Source organism: Oncorhynchus mykiss, chromosome 2, assembly GCF_013265735.2.
Source record: "Oncorhynchus mykiss isolate Arlee chromosome 2, USDA_OmykA_1.1, whole genome shotgun sequence".
NCBI classification, from domain to species: domain Eukaryota; kingdom Metazoa; phylum Chordata; class Actinopteri; order Salmoniformes; family Salmonidae; genus Oncorhynchus; species Oncorhynchus mykiss.
In genome coordinates, this window is record NC_048566.1 from 71,021,243 (window position 1) to 71,035,436 (window position 14,194).

Below are 14,194 nucleotides of genomic sequence, written 5' to 3' on the forward strand. Positions count from 1 at the left end.
TGTGAGTGCTTAGACACTTAGTCAGTTTCATTTTGGCAGTAGAATATGACATTTTGGTTGATTAGAAGTGATTTGTGACTGTCACATAACACGGTAATACGTTTTGGGATTCATCCAAAAACAGCAAGATGCTCAAATTAAAATAGTTGCATATCATTTGCATTTAGCTTGTGGGTTGTTCACCATTGCAAATCTGAGCGGGTTTCTTTTTTTTTCAAATCTGAATAACCGGCAGTATAATTCCTCTCAATGTATATCATGCATTTCTCAACCAGACCTTTTTAATGAAGAAAAAATCATTACTCTAAGCTTGCGTCCTTTTCTTCATGCTAAAGCGCTGTACTGCAATTAGCATCAGGAGACAAACCTTGAGAAGGAGAGTGGCCTCTGCACATGAAATGGATACAACAGTTAGGATAGGGTCATCTCTTTATCCTTGAGAAACTGAAAATCCATTCATCGGCTCGGCTCGAAAACCTGACTGACGCAAATGGATCATTGGGAATAGAGGCGCCCCAGCAGTAATTATGTTACAACGCTGCTGCTACCACACACGGCTAGAAAGCTGGGGCTGGGGATGGGGGTGGGGGGAACTCTTCCATCTCAAGGTTTTATTCCTGTTTCCTCTCTATTCCCTTTTAAGTTCACACACAAACACACGTGCGCTCACATACTCACACTCATACACCAGCTCCAGCACAACAACATCTGTTTGGACTACGACGTTTATCGAGCTCTATTGTCTGAACTTCAATGCACTGTTCCATGCCTTTAGAAGATACATGAGCAGTCAGGGTAACTGGCTGTCTGCTAAGCCAGTTAGGTTGTACATGTTGGCAGTGATCACAGTACACTGTGTCTCCTGCTTGTTGCAGGTGACTTACTGGCCTAAGATTCTTCTTACTGTGCCTTCAAGCCAAAGGGAATATGTGTTAATGCCCTCTTAGTTTCATCATACAAGCTTTTAGGATTTAGGATGGTGATAAGTGAGAAAAATATGCCACAGTCAAGTCAATGGCTTTCTGTCATGGACCCCAGGCATTTAGTCAAAGTCACCTTGCATAGTCCTCTCATCCCCTGACATTACTGTGTGACTGAGAGTGAGGGTGTCTGTCTGATAGCGCTCAGTTTCACTGTCAGCATCTCATGTTGTCTTTTTCTGTCCTTCTGGATATGTAGCCTATTATCCAGACATTACCATACCTTGAAACTTGCTGATTTCAGCATGCAATAGGAACACATTCAAAAGTAACAATAATACTGTATATCCATCTTGATTGGCAAGGCTGTAAAGCTGTATGTTCTGTTATTGACCTCTCCTAAAGAGATTTGTTTTTGCAGTCGTCTATTTCTCCCAGGTTATTCATGGATGTTATATGATGGGGGTCTAAAACTATTTTCACCAAGAGAAGAGCCACTTAATCCGCTGGGGTTTTCCTGATGATGTCATTGTGGAGGTGATAAGTAGCTTAGTCCCTGTCTGCAACTCCATCTTCCCAGCCAGAGTTAGGTGCTAGCAGGATGGATGATTGTTTGAACTTGCATTGATCCAACGTGGGATTACAGCTGGGTCAGTGGAGAGTTGGAGTGAGGTAGCAGTCATCATTGGGAGAGATTAACCACTCGCAGCCTGGCCTGCTCTGGTCTGCCTCCTCAACACAACCACTCTGTAGTCTGTGAATACTGCATCATTGTCCCCTACACTTCATACTCTCATACATGTCAATGGGAGAAAAAAATATATAAACTTGAGCAAGATAGGCCAACAACTTCAGTCTTCAACTTTTGGTCTGATTAAGATGCGCGCTAAAATAGTTATACAAGTGAAGAAGCTTTGTCATGTCCCAGTAGCTGTAAACTCAATTAACCATTATTATTTACTATGCAAGCTATGCAGAACATGCTTTGGAATGTTTGTGTGAGTCACTGTCTAAACCTTGTTGTACCTTAACTTAAATTGCCAATGTACGTCAGGGCCGGATCCACTCAAATCATATTAATGCATGTCAGGACCGGATCCACTCAGATTTATATCAATGTACGTCAGGACCGGATCCACTCAGATTTATATCAATGTACGTCAGGGCCGGATCCACTCAAATCATATTAATGCACGTCAGGGCCGGATCCACTCAGATTTATATCAATGTACGTCAGGACCGGATCCACTCAGATTTATATCAATGTACGTCAGGACCGGATCCACTCAAATCATATCAATGTACGTCAGGGCCGGATCCACTCAGATTTATATCAATGTACGTCAGGACCGGATCCACTCAGATTTATATCAATGTACGTCAGGACCGGATCCACTCAGATTTATATCAATGTACGTCAGGACCGGATCCACTCAAATCATATCAATGTACGTCAGGGCCGGATCCACTCAGATTTATATCAATGTACGTCAGGACCGGATCCACTCAGATTTATATCAATGTACGTCAGGACCGGATCCACTCAGATTTATATCAATGTACGTCAGGACCGGATCCACTCAAATCATATCAATGTACATCAGGACCGGATCCACTCAGATTTATATCAATGCACGTCAGGGCCGGATCCACTCAAATCATATCAATGTACATCAGGACCGGATCCACTCAAATCATATCAATGTACATCAGGACCGGATCCACTCAGATTTATATCAATGTACGTCAGGGCCGGATCCACTCAGATTTATATCAATGTACGTCAGGACCGGATCCACTCAGATTTATATCAATGTACGTCAGGACCGGATCCACTCAGATCATATCAATGTACATCAGGGCCGGATCCACTCAAATCATATTAATGCATGTCAGGACCGGATCCACTCAGATTTATATCAATGTACGTCAGGACCGGATCCACTCAGATTTATATCAATGTACGTCAGGACCGGATCCACTCAGATTTATATCAATGTACGTCAGGGCCGGATCCACTCAGATTTATATCAATGTACGTCAGGGCCGGATCCACTCAAATCATATCAATGTACATCATGGCCGGATCCACTCAAATCATATTAATGTACATCAGGGCCGGATCCACTCAAATCATATCAATGTACGTCAGGACCCGATCCACTCAGATTTATATCAATGTACGTCAGGACCAGATCCACTCAGATTTATATCAATGTACGTCAGGACCGGATCCACTCAAATCATATCAATGTACGTCAGGACCGGATCCACTCAGATTTATATCAATGTACGTCAGGGCCGGATCCACTCAGATTTATATCAATGTACATCAGGACCGGATCCACTCAAATCATATCAATGTACATCAGGACCGGATCCACTCAAATCATATTAATGCATGTCAGGACCGGATCCACTCAGAATCATATCAATGTACATCAGGACCGGATCCACTCAAATCATATCAATGTACGTCAGGACCGGATCCACTCAGATTTATATCAATGTACGTCAGGGCCGGATCCACTCAGATTTATATCAATGTACGTCAGGACCGGATCCACTCAGATTTATATCAATGTACGTCAGGGCCGGATCCACTCAGATTTATATCAATGTACGTCAGGACCGGATCCACTCAGATTTATATCAATGTACGTCAGGACCGGATCCACTCAGATTTATATCAATGTACGTCAGGACCGGATCCACTCAGATTTATATCAATGTACGTCAGGACCGGATCCACTCAGATTTATATCAATGTACGTCAGGACCGGATCCACTCAGATTTATATCAATGTACGTCAGGGCCGGATCCACTCAGATTTATATCAATGTACGTCAGGACCGGATCCACTCAGATTTATATCAATGTACGTCAGGACCGGATCCACTCAGATTTATATCAATGTACGTCAGGACCGGATCCACTCAAATCATATCAATGTACGTCAGGGCCGGACGTGCTCCCTCTCCGGCCTCTAGGTCACCAGGCTGCTCGTTATGGCGCACACCTGTCACCATCGTTACGCGCACCTGCATGTCGTCAGACTCACCTGGACTCCATCACTTCCTTTATTACCTGCCCTATATATGTCACTCCCGTTGGTTCCTTCCCCAGGCGTCATTGTTTCTGTTTCATGTCTGTGCGTTGTTCGAGGTTCTTGTTTTGTATTATGTTGGTTTATTTTATGAAAACACTTCCTGAACTTGCCTCCTGACTCCTAGCGCACATAGTTACAGAATGACGCATCACCTAAGGGAAGCATCAGGGAGTGTTTTTTTTTTGTTTCGGTGGGAATTGCGTTGGGTCTGGGAGCCGCTACAGGCTCTCATTTCTCAGCTGGATCACCAGGCTCCCCTGCCTTAGCCGGATCGCCAGGCTCCCCTGCCTTAGCTGGATCGCCAGGCTCCCCTGCCTCAGCTGGCTCGGCAGGCTCTCCTGCCTCAGCCGGATCGACAGGCTCCCCTGCCTCGGCTGGCTCCGCACGCTCTCATTCCTCAGCCAGATCGACAGGCTCCCCTGCCTTAGCCGGCGCGTCGGGCTTGCATGCCTTCACTGGATCGCCAGGCTCCCCTGCTTCCACTGGCTCGTCAGGCTCTCATGCCTCAACCAGATTGCCAGACTTCCCTGCCTCAGCCGGTCTGTCAGGTTCCCTCGTCCCAGCTGGTGACAGGTTCCCGTGCATCAGCGGGGGTGACCGCTCCGCTTCTGATCCCCGGGATCGTCCCTTGGGTTGGCGTCCCGCGGCTGGAGCCGAACGTGCCGGCGATGGTGTACCATTAGTTATGCTCTCTCTCCGGCGCTCTAGGTCACCAGGCTGCTCGTTAAGACGTCATTACGCGTCATACTCCTGCATCTCAGCTGGATTGATGGGTTTCCTGCACCCCTGTAGAGGTGACCGGTCATTTTGGTCGGCGTCCTGCGGCAGGGGCCACACGTCAGGGAGGGGGTACTATTACGTGTGCTCCCTCTCCGGCCTCTAGGTCACCAGGCTGCTCGTTAAGACGTCATTACGCGTACCTGTGCATCGTCAGACTCACCTGGACTCCATCACTTCCTTTATTACCTGCCCTATATATGTCACTCCCTTTGGTTCCTTCCCCAGGCGTCATTGTTTCTGTTTCATGTCTGTGCGTTGTTCGAGATTCTTGTTTTGTATTATGTTTATTTTATTAAAACACTCCCTGAACTTGCTTCCCGATTCTCAGCACACATCGTTCTAGCGTACTTGAGTATAACTACTGTATTATGTGAAATAAAGGAGGAAGACACTTTCTGTTGTAATCTCAATATCATAAAAAAAACTAATTTTTAACATCCCTTCTGTCAGTAACATAAGGCACTTACTCAATGTAAAATGTTCATTATGAGATTTTTCACTTGGCTTGTAGTGGTTCAAAGTACCCCAGCTATTTCTAAGGGTGTGGTTTATCATGGTGCTAATATAGTAATCGTCTTAACTTCTCATAAATGTTTTTGAAGTCATTGTCTAGGAAGATAATGTCACCCCAAGTAATGATCTACAAAGAAAGTTAACAAGCTGTAGAAAGTCCAATATGCACACACATTTAAAGGAGTTTCTTTAGCTCACTAGGCAAGCAGCTCTCTCTCTTTCTCAAGGCTTCTTTCTCACTCATTTCTGTTCACACACCCCTTTGGTAGATCTTATTAATTATATCTCATTAGTTGCCTTGGAAACAGAGGTGAGGGAATGTACAGAGTTAGAGTGAGAGAGAGAAAGAGAGAGACTGAGGGGTAGGAGGGAGGGGTGGAGGGAGAGAGGGAGAAAGAGAGGAATGGAGAAAGAGAGAGCTGGAAAGTGGGAGAGAGGAATGGAGAAAGTGGTTGTTGCAGGATCAGCCGTGTGTCAGATTAGCATCAGGAGACATTAACACTAGTGATGCTGCTTCTCGGGCCACAATCCTACCTCTCCCTGCTGGAGTGGGAGATAAGGGTGCTCTCACAAAGGGAAGTGTAGGAGCAGGAGAGAGAGAGGCTGGCTCTCCTCCACTCCCCCCCAGGCCAACAGCCCCATTTCCAGGTACAGCAGAGCATGATGATAGGAAGAACAAAGAGTTGGGGTGTTCATTTCTTAATGCACTTATGTCAGGGTCTCATTGAAACGAAGCAGCAGAATCATGAGGGTTTACTTTGCTCCATGTCCCCACACCGCTTAAAGCCTAACAAACTGGAACTGAGCCATTTCCTTCCACTTTCAAGTTTTGGGATTAAATTGCTACCATTTTGCGCTGCTGTTTTCTTGTTAAGTGTGAACTCTGTTTAATCAGTATTTTACTGCTCATTAGTTTAGTGTGTGATGGAGTAGTTATTCATCATTATGTAGCTCCGGAAATGTTTCAAGTCATTATCAGTCCTGGCCAAAACAAGGAAAGGCCTGACATCTAACTGAATAGAAAGTGGTGCAGTGCTTGGTGTGGCAGCATGTGCCTGTCCAGCCTGTCTAATGGCCCTGTACTGTAAACATAATAAACACACAGAAAGAATGAACAGGAGATGGAGTCCTGTTGTTGTTTAGTCTCAGAGTTACAGTCAGGAAGGCAACACGTGGAGGAGATCAGAGAGTAAGGGTGTCCCCAAGGCACACTCCCTCCCTTTTTTCTATCCCTCCCCTGCAGTGGGCATTTAGAAGTGGTCCTAAAAACAGGAAGTGGAGAGGCAGGAAGTTGAGTCTTGTCTGCCCACTCCGTGACCTGGCCCTGTGGTAGGATAGTCAAACTGAGCTCTTCACACACAGGAAGCACAACTGTCATGGCTATGCTCAGGACTTTGGCTCCTGTCCATGACAGTCAGAGTAATAAGGGAAATGGGTTAGGCTTTCCTCACATTAAACACTCACTTAGACAGTACAGTACACACATTTGCATGTATAGAGTCTTTGAAGAAAGTAAGAGCTGAACATTCAAAGCATTAGATGTTCTTTTTGGCTTTAAGATATATCATTCTAACCACATCATGCTCTGAATGTAGTATGGCCAATAACAGGGTCAACAATAGATGATCTGGTCTCATCCTTTAAATGAAATGAACCATATAGGATGTCGTCTTTTGTGTTGGACAGCAGTGTAAGATGTAATATGAGGTTAAGTAATACTAGGCCTACAGCTCTGTGACTACGTGCAGAGCTTATTCAGGCTTACTGACTGAGAGGGAGTGAGTGAGGGAGTGAGGCGGATGTGCTGTGTTCAGTAATTACATGGGAGTGGAGCATGTTTTATTGAGTGTGAAAGGGCCGACCCCGTCACCAACCCTCCCCATCTCCCAGAGGCCTGTCTCACGGGAGGGAGGAAGGGACAGAGAGACAGAGAGCGGCTGCTACTGGGCCTGTCTCCGTGGCCAGAAATCACTCTTAATTATATTAATTCCAAGAATCTAAGAGGACTTTTTAACCTAAACAACAATGCTCACAACATCCCACTGTATTTATACTCTTGGTTCGTATGGTTGTAAATGAGGCTTGGATTCGTCTGCACATTCTGTGTGTCATGTAGCTGGTATTGATTTTGATGTCAGCCTGATGTGGTCTCTCCTATAGAGACATATTCACTGTGCATTGATCTCTGTGGTGCAAATGTTTGGTAAGCACCTTTACGAAGTGCTGGACTGGTTTAAATGAAAGGCTAAGTGGTGCAGGTGTACATTATCAATGTCTTCTAAAGAGTACATGGTGAGATGTATACATTCTTACCAGCAAGGTGAAATGGACAGAATAATCCTATCAAGCGTGATTAACACAGAGTAAAGCTTTCAATGCATAGCTCAGTTAACATCACTTTTAAAACACCAGGGTTGTATGGACCTGGAGAGTCATAGACAGTTTAATCATCATTTAGTAGAAACTCTTATCCAGAGCAATTAGGGTTAAGTGCCTTACTCAAGGGCACATTTGACAGATTTTTCGTCTGGTCGACTTGGGGATTCGAACCAGTGACATTTCAGTTACGGCCCAACCCTCTGAACCACTAGGCTACCTGCCGCCCATTGACATCAGTTATGTTACTTAGCTGCAGTTTACCATTGGCATCATTGAGCGCTAAACAATGGAAGTGGTATGACTCATGGTAGCATGCTCTAGTTAGCGAGCCTTGTGGAGGGTTACGTACATCCACCTGTATAGAGGCGTGCCGTGCTGAGGCTGTGACTGGTGACACGCTGCAGTGCTGGCCCGTCTCCACGTGCTGCAGTAATCCACCAGGATTTAGTGTAACTCTGCATCCCCTCTGCTGCCCCGGCACTGCCCTGCTCTCCTCTGTCACCCAACGAGATTAGGACACAACTCACAGCCAGGATTACAACTCTGCTCTCTACCTACAGTACATACTGTGGAAGTCGTAAGTTTACATTCAGCTAAGCCAAATACATTTAAACTCAGTTTTTCACAATTCCTGACATTTAATCCTAGTAAAAATTCCCTGTCTTAGGTCAGTTAAGATCACCACTTTATTTAAAACATGTGAAATGTCAGAATAATAGTAGAGATAATTATTTATTTCAGCTTTTATTTCTTTCATCACATTCCCAGTGGGTCAGAAGTTTACATACACTCAATTAGTACTTGGTAGCATTGCCTTTAAATTGTTGAACTTGGGTCAAACGTTATCGGGTAGCCTCCCATATGCTTCCCACAATAAGTCGGGTGAATTTTGTCCCACTCCTCCTTACAGAGTTGGTGTAACTGAGTCAGGTTTGTAGGCCTCCTTGCTTGCACACGCTTTTTCAGTTCTGCCCACACATTTTCTATAGGATTGAGGTCAGAGCTTTGTGATGGCCACTCCATTACCTTGCCTTTGTTGCTTCAATATATCCACATAATTGTCCATCCTCATGATGCCATCTATTTTGTGAAGTGCACCAGTCCCTCTTGCAGCAAAGCACCCCCACAACATGATGCTGCCACTGCTTCACAGTTGGGATGGTGTTCTTCGGCTTGCAAGCCTCCCCCTTTCTCCTCCAAACATAACAATGGTCACTATGGCCAAACAGTTCTATTTTTGTTTCATCAGACCAGAGGACATTTCTCCAAAAATAACGATCTTTGTCCCCAGTTTCAAACCGTAAGTTGCAAACCGTAGTCTGGCTTTTTTATGGCGGTTTTGGAGCAGTGGCTTCTTCCTTGCTTAGCGGCCTTTCAGGTTATGTCAATAACCTGTGGATATAGATACCTGATAGGTACCTGTTTCCTCCAGCATCTTCACAAGGTCCTTTGCTGTTGTTGTGGGATTGATTTGCACTTTTCGCACCAAAATACTTTCATCTCTAGGAGCCAGAACGCGTCTCCTTCCTGTGCGGTATGACGGCTGCGTGGTCCCATGGTGTTTATACTTTATATTGTTTGTACAGATGAACGTGGTACCTTCAGGCGTTTGGAAATTGCTCCCAAGGATGAAGCAGACTTGTGGAGGTCTACAATTTTTTGTCTGAGTTCTTGGCTGATTTCTTTTGATTTTCCAATGATGTCAAGCAAAGACGCACTGAGTTGGAAGGTAGGCCTTGAAATACATCCACAGGTAAACCTCCAATTGACTCAAATAATGTCAATTAGCCTGTCAGAAGCTTCTAAAGCCATGACATCATTTTTTGGAATTTTCCAAGCTGTTTAAAGGCACAGTCAACTTAGTGTATGTCAACTTCTGACCCACTGGAATTGTGATACAGTGAATTCTAAGTGAAATAATCTGTCTGTAAACAATTGTTGGAAAAATGACTTGTGCCGTGCACAAAGTAGATGTCCTAACCGACTTGCCAAAACTAGTTTGTTAACAAGAAATTTGTGGAGTGGTTGAAAAACAAGTTTTAATGACTCCAACCTAAGTGTATGTAAACTTCCGACTTCAACTGTATGTAACGATGTGTGTCCAAACTACTTTCAACTGTAACAAGTTGACTTCACATCCATCAAGCAGTTAGCCCACAAGCATTTATTTTAGTTCAGTTATGGATTAACTTTGACGTACTTTTTACTTAGACTTTTTTTTATGTGTAGGCAGCTATGTGAAAAGGTTTAGTAATCGACACATGCTACAGATGTACTGATACATAATGCATCAGTGAAGAAGAAAATAAAAACAGTACAGGTGTTGATTGTCTGTCTCCCATCTGCTGTCTCTTTTGAGAACCATGCTTTAACATTCAGCAGTTGTTATGCATAGATTTATAACACCTTTTATTATGCTAAAACTGATCTGAATTTTTGTAATGGAAATCAAACTTTTACTGTGTTAAATGTTATTCCTACCCAGCAACAATGATCCAACTACATCCTGTATATAGCCTGTATATAGCCTTATTATTGTTATTTTATTGTGTTTAAACAAATATATAATAATAGTAATAATTGATTTAGTAAATATTTTCTTATCTCTTATTTTTCTTAAAACTGCATTTTTGGATAAGGGCTTATAAGTAAGCATTTCACGGTAAGGTCTACCCGTTGTATTCGGTGCATGTGGCAAATAAAATGTGATTTTTGATTTGATTTACAGATAGAATAAGGAAATCTATTTCTGTGTTTTCTTCAGATAGTAGCTGTACCAAGCAGAGTGCAGTAGCAAACCTGGTGTCTGAGGGACCTCAGCTTGTCACCTCATATTTACGTAACAGAAATGTCATGACACAAGGCATTATGCCACAAGAACCTGCACTGTACTAGACTGCTATGACAGATCCTCTCACAGTTTAGAGACGAGGTGGAATGTGTGTGGTTCACTGTCTTCAGATGTAGGCCTACAATTGTACAGTAGTGTCAAGAGAAGCAAGTCAACTGCTCTTCAAAGCGAGAGAGACGGACAGAAATACACACTCATACAGACACACCAGTAGAAAAAGTGTCAGTAGGAGTATTTGGAAACAGTGAATGAAAAAGAACACTGTCGTTCTCACCGACTTGTTGTGATGTGGTTTAGGGAAATTCTTCAAGGGGGTTTGCGTAGTTAGTTTCCTTACTGTGGACAGCCGTGCGTGGGTTGGGGGTTGTTGGCTAGGTGATCTCATGTTGAGTTTGCCTAACAGTGGTTAGATTCAGACAGCCAGACACTATAATGCCAGTGTCTCAAAGCCTAAAATTACTGTGTGCCACTGGAACTGGCCATTTCTGGTCCCATGATGTTAGTCAGCTCTCGCTGCTTTTTGGTCTATGGTGCTAACTGTATCTCTGCTGGACCGAGGCTGAATACTACAATGTTAACCTTGCCCAGAGGTTCTTTTCTAAAGTGAATATAAGCATTTTTCCATTTGCTTGTAAATTATGTCACTGTGTCAGTGATGAATGCTCTTTCAGGGAGATATCTATCTCTCATAGAACAGAGATCAAAGTTCACCGGGCCTGCTGGAGTCTGAACCAGTGACCAGGTTGGCAGGTTACAGAGTACCTCACGTGGGAACTACCTCCTCCACCTCAGAGGATTTAAACCTGACTGGGTGTACTCTTAATCATCTGAAGAGCATAGCTGGCAGCGGCCTGGATCAGATGAGGAATACAAAAAAAACTTTATTTAACTAGGCAAGTCAGTTAAGAACAAATTCTTATTTACAATGACTTCCTACCAAAAGGCAAAAGGCCTCCTGCGGGGACAGGGGCTGGGATTAAAAATAAATCAAATCAAAATAAAGGATAAAACACATCATGACAAGAGAGACAACACAACACTACATAAAGAGAGACCTAAGACAATAACATAGCATGGCAGCAACACATGACAACACATGGTACAAACGTGATTGGGCACAGACAACAGCACAAAGGGCAAGAAGGTAGAGACAATAATACATCACGCAAAGCAGCCACAACTGTCAGTAAGAGTTTCCATGATTGAGTTTTGGAATGAAGAGATTGAGATAAAACTCTCCAGTTTGAGTGTTTGTTGCAGCTCGTTCCAGTTGCTAGCTGCAGCGAATTGAAAATACAAGCGACTTAGGGATGTGTGTGCTTTGGGGACCTTTAACAGAATGTGACTGGCAGAACGTGTGTTGTATGTGGATGATGAGGGCTGCAGTAGATATCTCAGATAGGGGGGAGTGAGGCCTAAGAGGGTTTTTAAAATAAGCATCAACCAGTGGGTCTTTCGACGGGTATACAGAGATGACCAGTTTACAGAGGAGTATAGAGTGCAGTAAGGTGGCCTATAAGGAGCATTAGTGGCAAATCTGATGGCCGAATGCTAAAGACCATCTAGCCGCTCGAGAGCACCCTTACCTGCCGATCTATAAATTACGTCTCCGTTATCTAACATGGGTAGGATGGTCATCTGAATCAGGGTTATTTTGGCAGCTGGGGTGGAAGTGGAGTGATTACGATAGAGGAAACCAAGTCTAGATTTAACTTTAGCCTGCAGCTTTGATATGTGCTGAGAGAAGGACAGTGTACAGTCTAGCCATACTCCCAAGTACTGGTATGAGGTGACTACCTCAAGCTCTAAACTCTCAGAGGTAGTAATCACACCTGTGGGAAGAGGGACATTCTTCTTACCAAACCACATGACCTTTGTTTTGGAGGTGTTCAGAACAAGGTTAAGGGCAGAGAAAGCTTGTTGGACACTAAGAAAGCTTTGATGTAGAGCGTTTAACACAAAATCCAGAGAGGGGCCAGATGAATATAAAACTGTATCATCTGCATATAAATGGATGAGAGAGCTTTCTGTTGCCTGAGCTATGTTCTTGATGTAAATTGAGAAGAGCGTGGGGCCTAGGATCGAGCCTTGGGGTACACCTTTGGGGAAAGGCAGTGTCTGAGACAGCAGATGTTCTGACTTTAAACACTGCACTCTTTGAGAGAGGTAGTTAGCAAACCAAGCCAAAGACCCCTCAGAGACACCAATACTCCTTAGCCGGCCCACAAGAATGGAATGGTCTACCGTGTCAAAAGCTTTGGCCAAGGAAGAGTGGAGCTCTGTGCTCGGTCTTCACAGGCATCTTAGGAATACTTTTGACTGACTACTTGTGTACATATGAGAGTAAGACAGACACAGAGAGCGAGAGAGAATAGGATACATTTTTTGTTGTTAAAGCTCTGTAATTCTGTCATCCTGCTACTGGTTGTTAGGCTTAAAGATCAAATCCAGATATACCCAGTAGACATTGACTTGGTTGGAAGTCAACACCAGCTCCACATGGCAACTTGTACTTCAGTAAGAGCTTAATGCAGTCATTTCTCACATAAAATGGAAAAGATAATTTCACACTTATGTATGAAAAGCTCTTAAAAGGCACTTTTATCATTGGTTCTGAATCAGGCCTATTCAACACTAAAGAGCAGATGAACTTATAAATTGCGTTTAGCATTTTCCGAACGGTTTCTCCTTTAAGTCTGAAGTGTTCTGACAGTGGCTCCAGCTGCTGTGGAAGTGCAGGTGAGGAGATAAGGTGCCATCATGTTCCCCTGTCTGTCTCATAACCTCTCTGTATGTGTCAGGGAATGGAACACAGAGCCATTGGCTGCTTTGTTGTGCCTGAGAAGAGATCACTGGGTGTTATGTTAACTCTGTTCTCTCTCTCTCTCTCTCTCTCTCTCTCTCTCTCTCTCTCTCTCTCTCTCTCTCTCTCTCTCCCTGCAGATTGTGGTGTGGTCACGAAAACGACAGAGCCAGAGAGAGAGAGAAGAGAGAGTGTTGTACAATGTGCTAGGAGATAAGGAAGAAGACGAGCTCGGTAGTTTTTCTGATATTCTTGAAGTGTCAGAGAGACCGAACAGAACGCAGAGATGGGACGGAAGAAGATACAGATCACCAGGATCATGGATGAGAGGAACAGGCAGGTCAGTGTCACCCCTCTCCCATGCCCTCCACTCAGCATAAAGATGCCTCTCTCTCCACACACAAGCCAATGGCAGCAGGCTACTCCCACTTGTCTACCTGAGGCCTACAGTGTTGTTCCGCTTGGAGTTGAAAACAGGAGTTGTCTTCTCACCGCTTACCACCTGTGGTGAATTCTTGACAGGGACTCAAAGTGCCCACTGACTTCACAGGATTGTATGTTTTCATATAGCAACCATTTCTATTTGAGGTAGTAGCACTTTTCTCTGGAGTGAATTGTTGACTCAAGTATTTTCAATCCAATAAACACCATTTATTGTTTGTAATAAATTTACATTATCCAGTCCTTTAAGAGAAAGTATATCTCTCCAGTTTAAGGGTTGGAGTAAAAATGCCATTTCTATATTGGGTAATATTTTGGATAGGATACCTGTTCTATGGAACTGAAGCTGCTGTCAGTGACAATATGAATCTGAACAGAAAGTCCCCAGCCGGATAAA

General features: G+C 43.9%; 1 protein-coding gene across 3 annotated transcripts in view; it reads left to right on the forward strand.

Annotated features, from left to right (window-relative positions):
* Positions 1–14,194, forward strand: part of LOC110495445 (myocyte-specific enhancer factor 2A) — a 95,193-nt gene that overhangs the window by 26,317 nt on the left and 54,682 nt on the right. For all 3 annotated transcript variants that reach the window (XM_036954863.1, XM_021570730.2, XM_021570721.2), the window contains exon 3: positions 13,497–13,696. In XM_036954863.1, coding sequence (XP_036810758.1) covers positions 13,643–13,696 — 54 coding nt within the window. In that variant the 5' untranslated portion in view covers positions 13,497–13,642. The remainder of the gene's footprint in view (positions 1–13,496; positions 13,697–14,194) is intronic.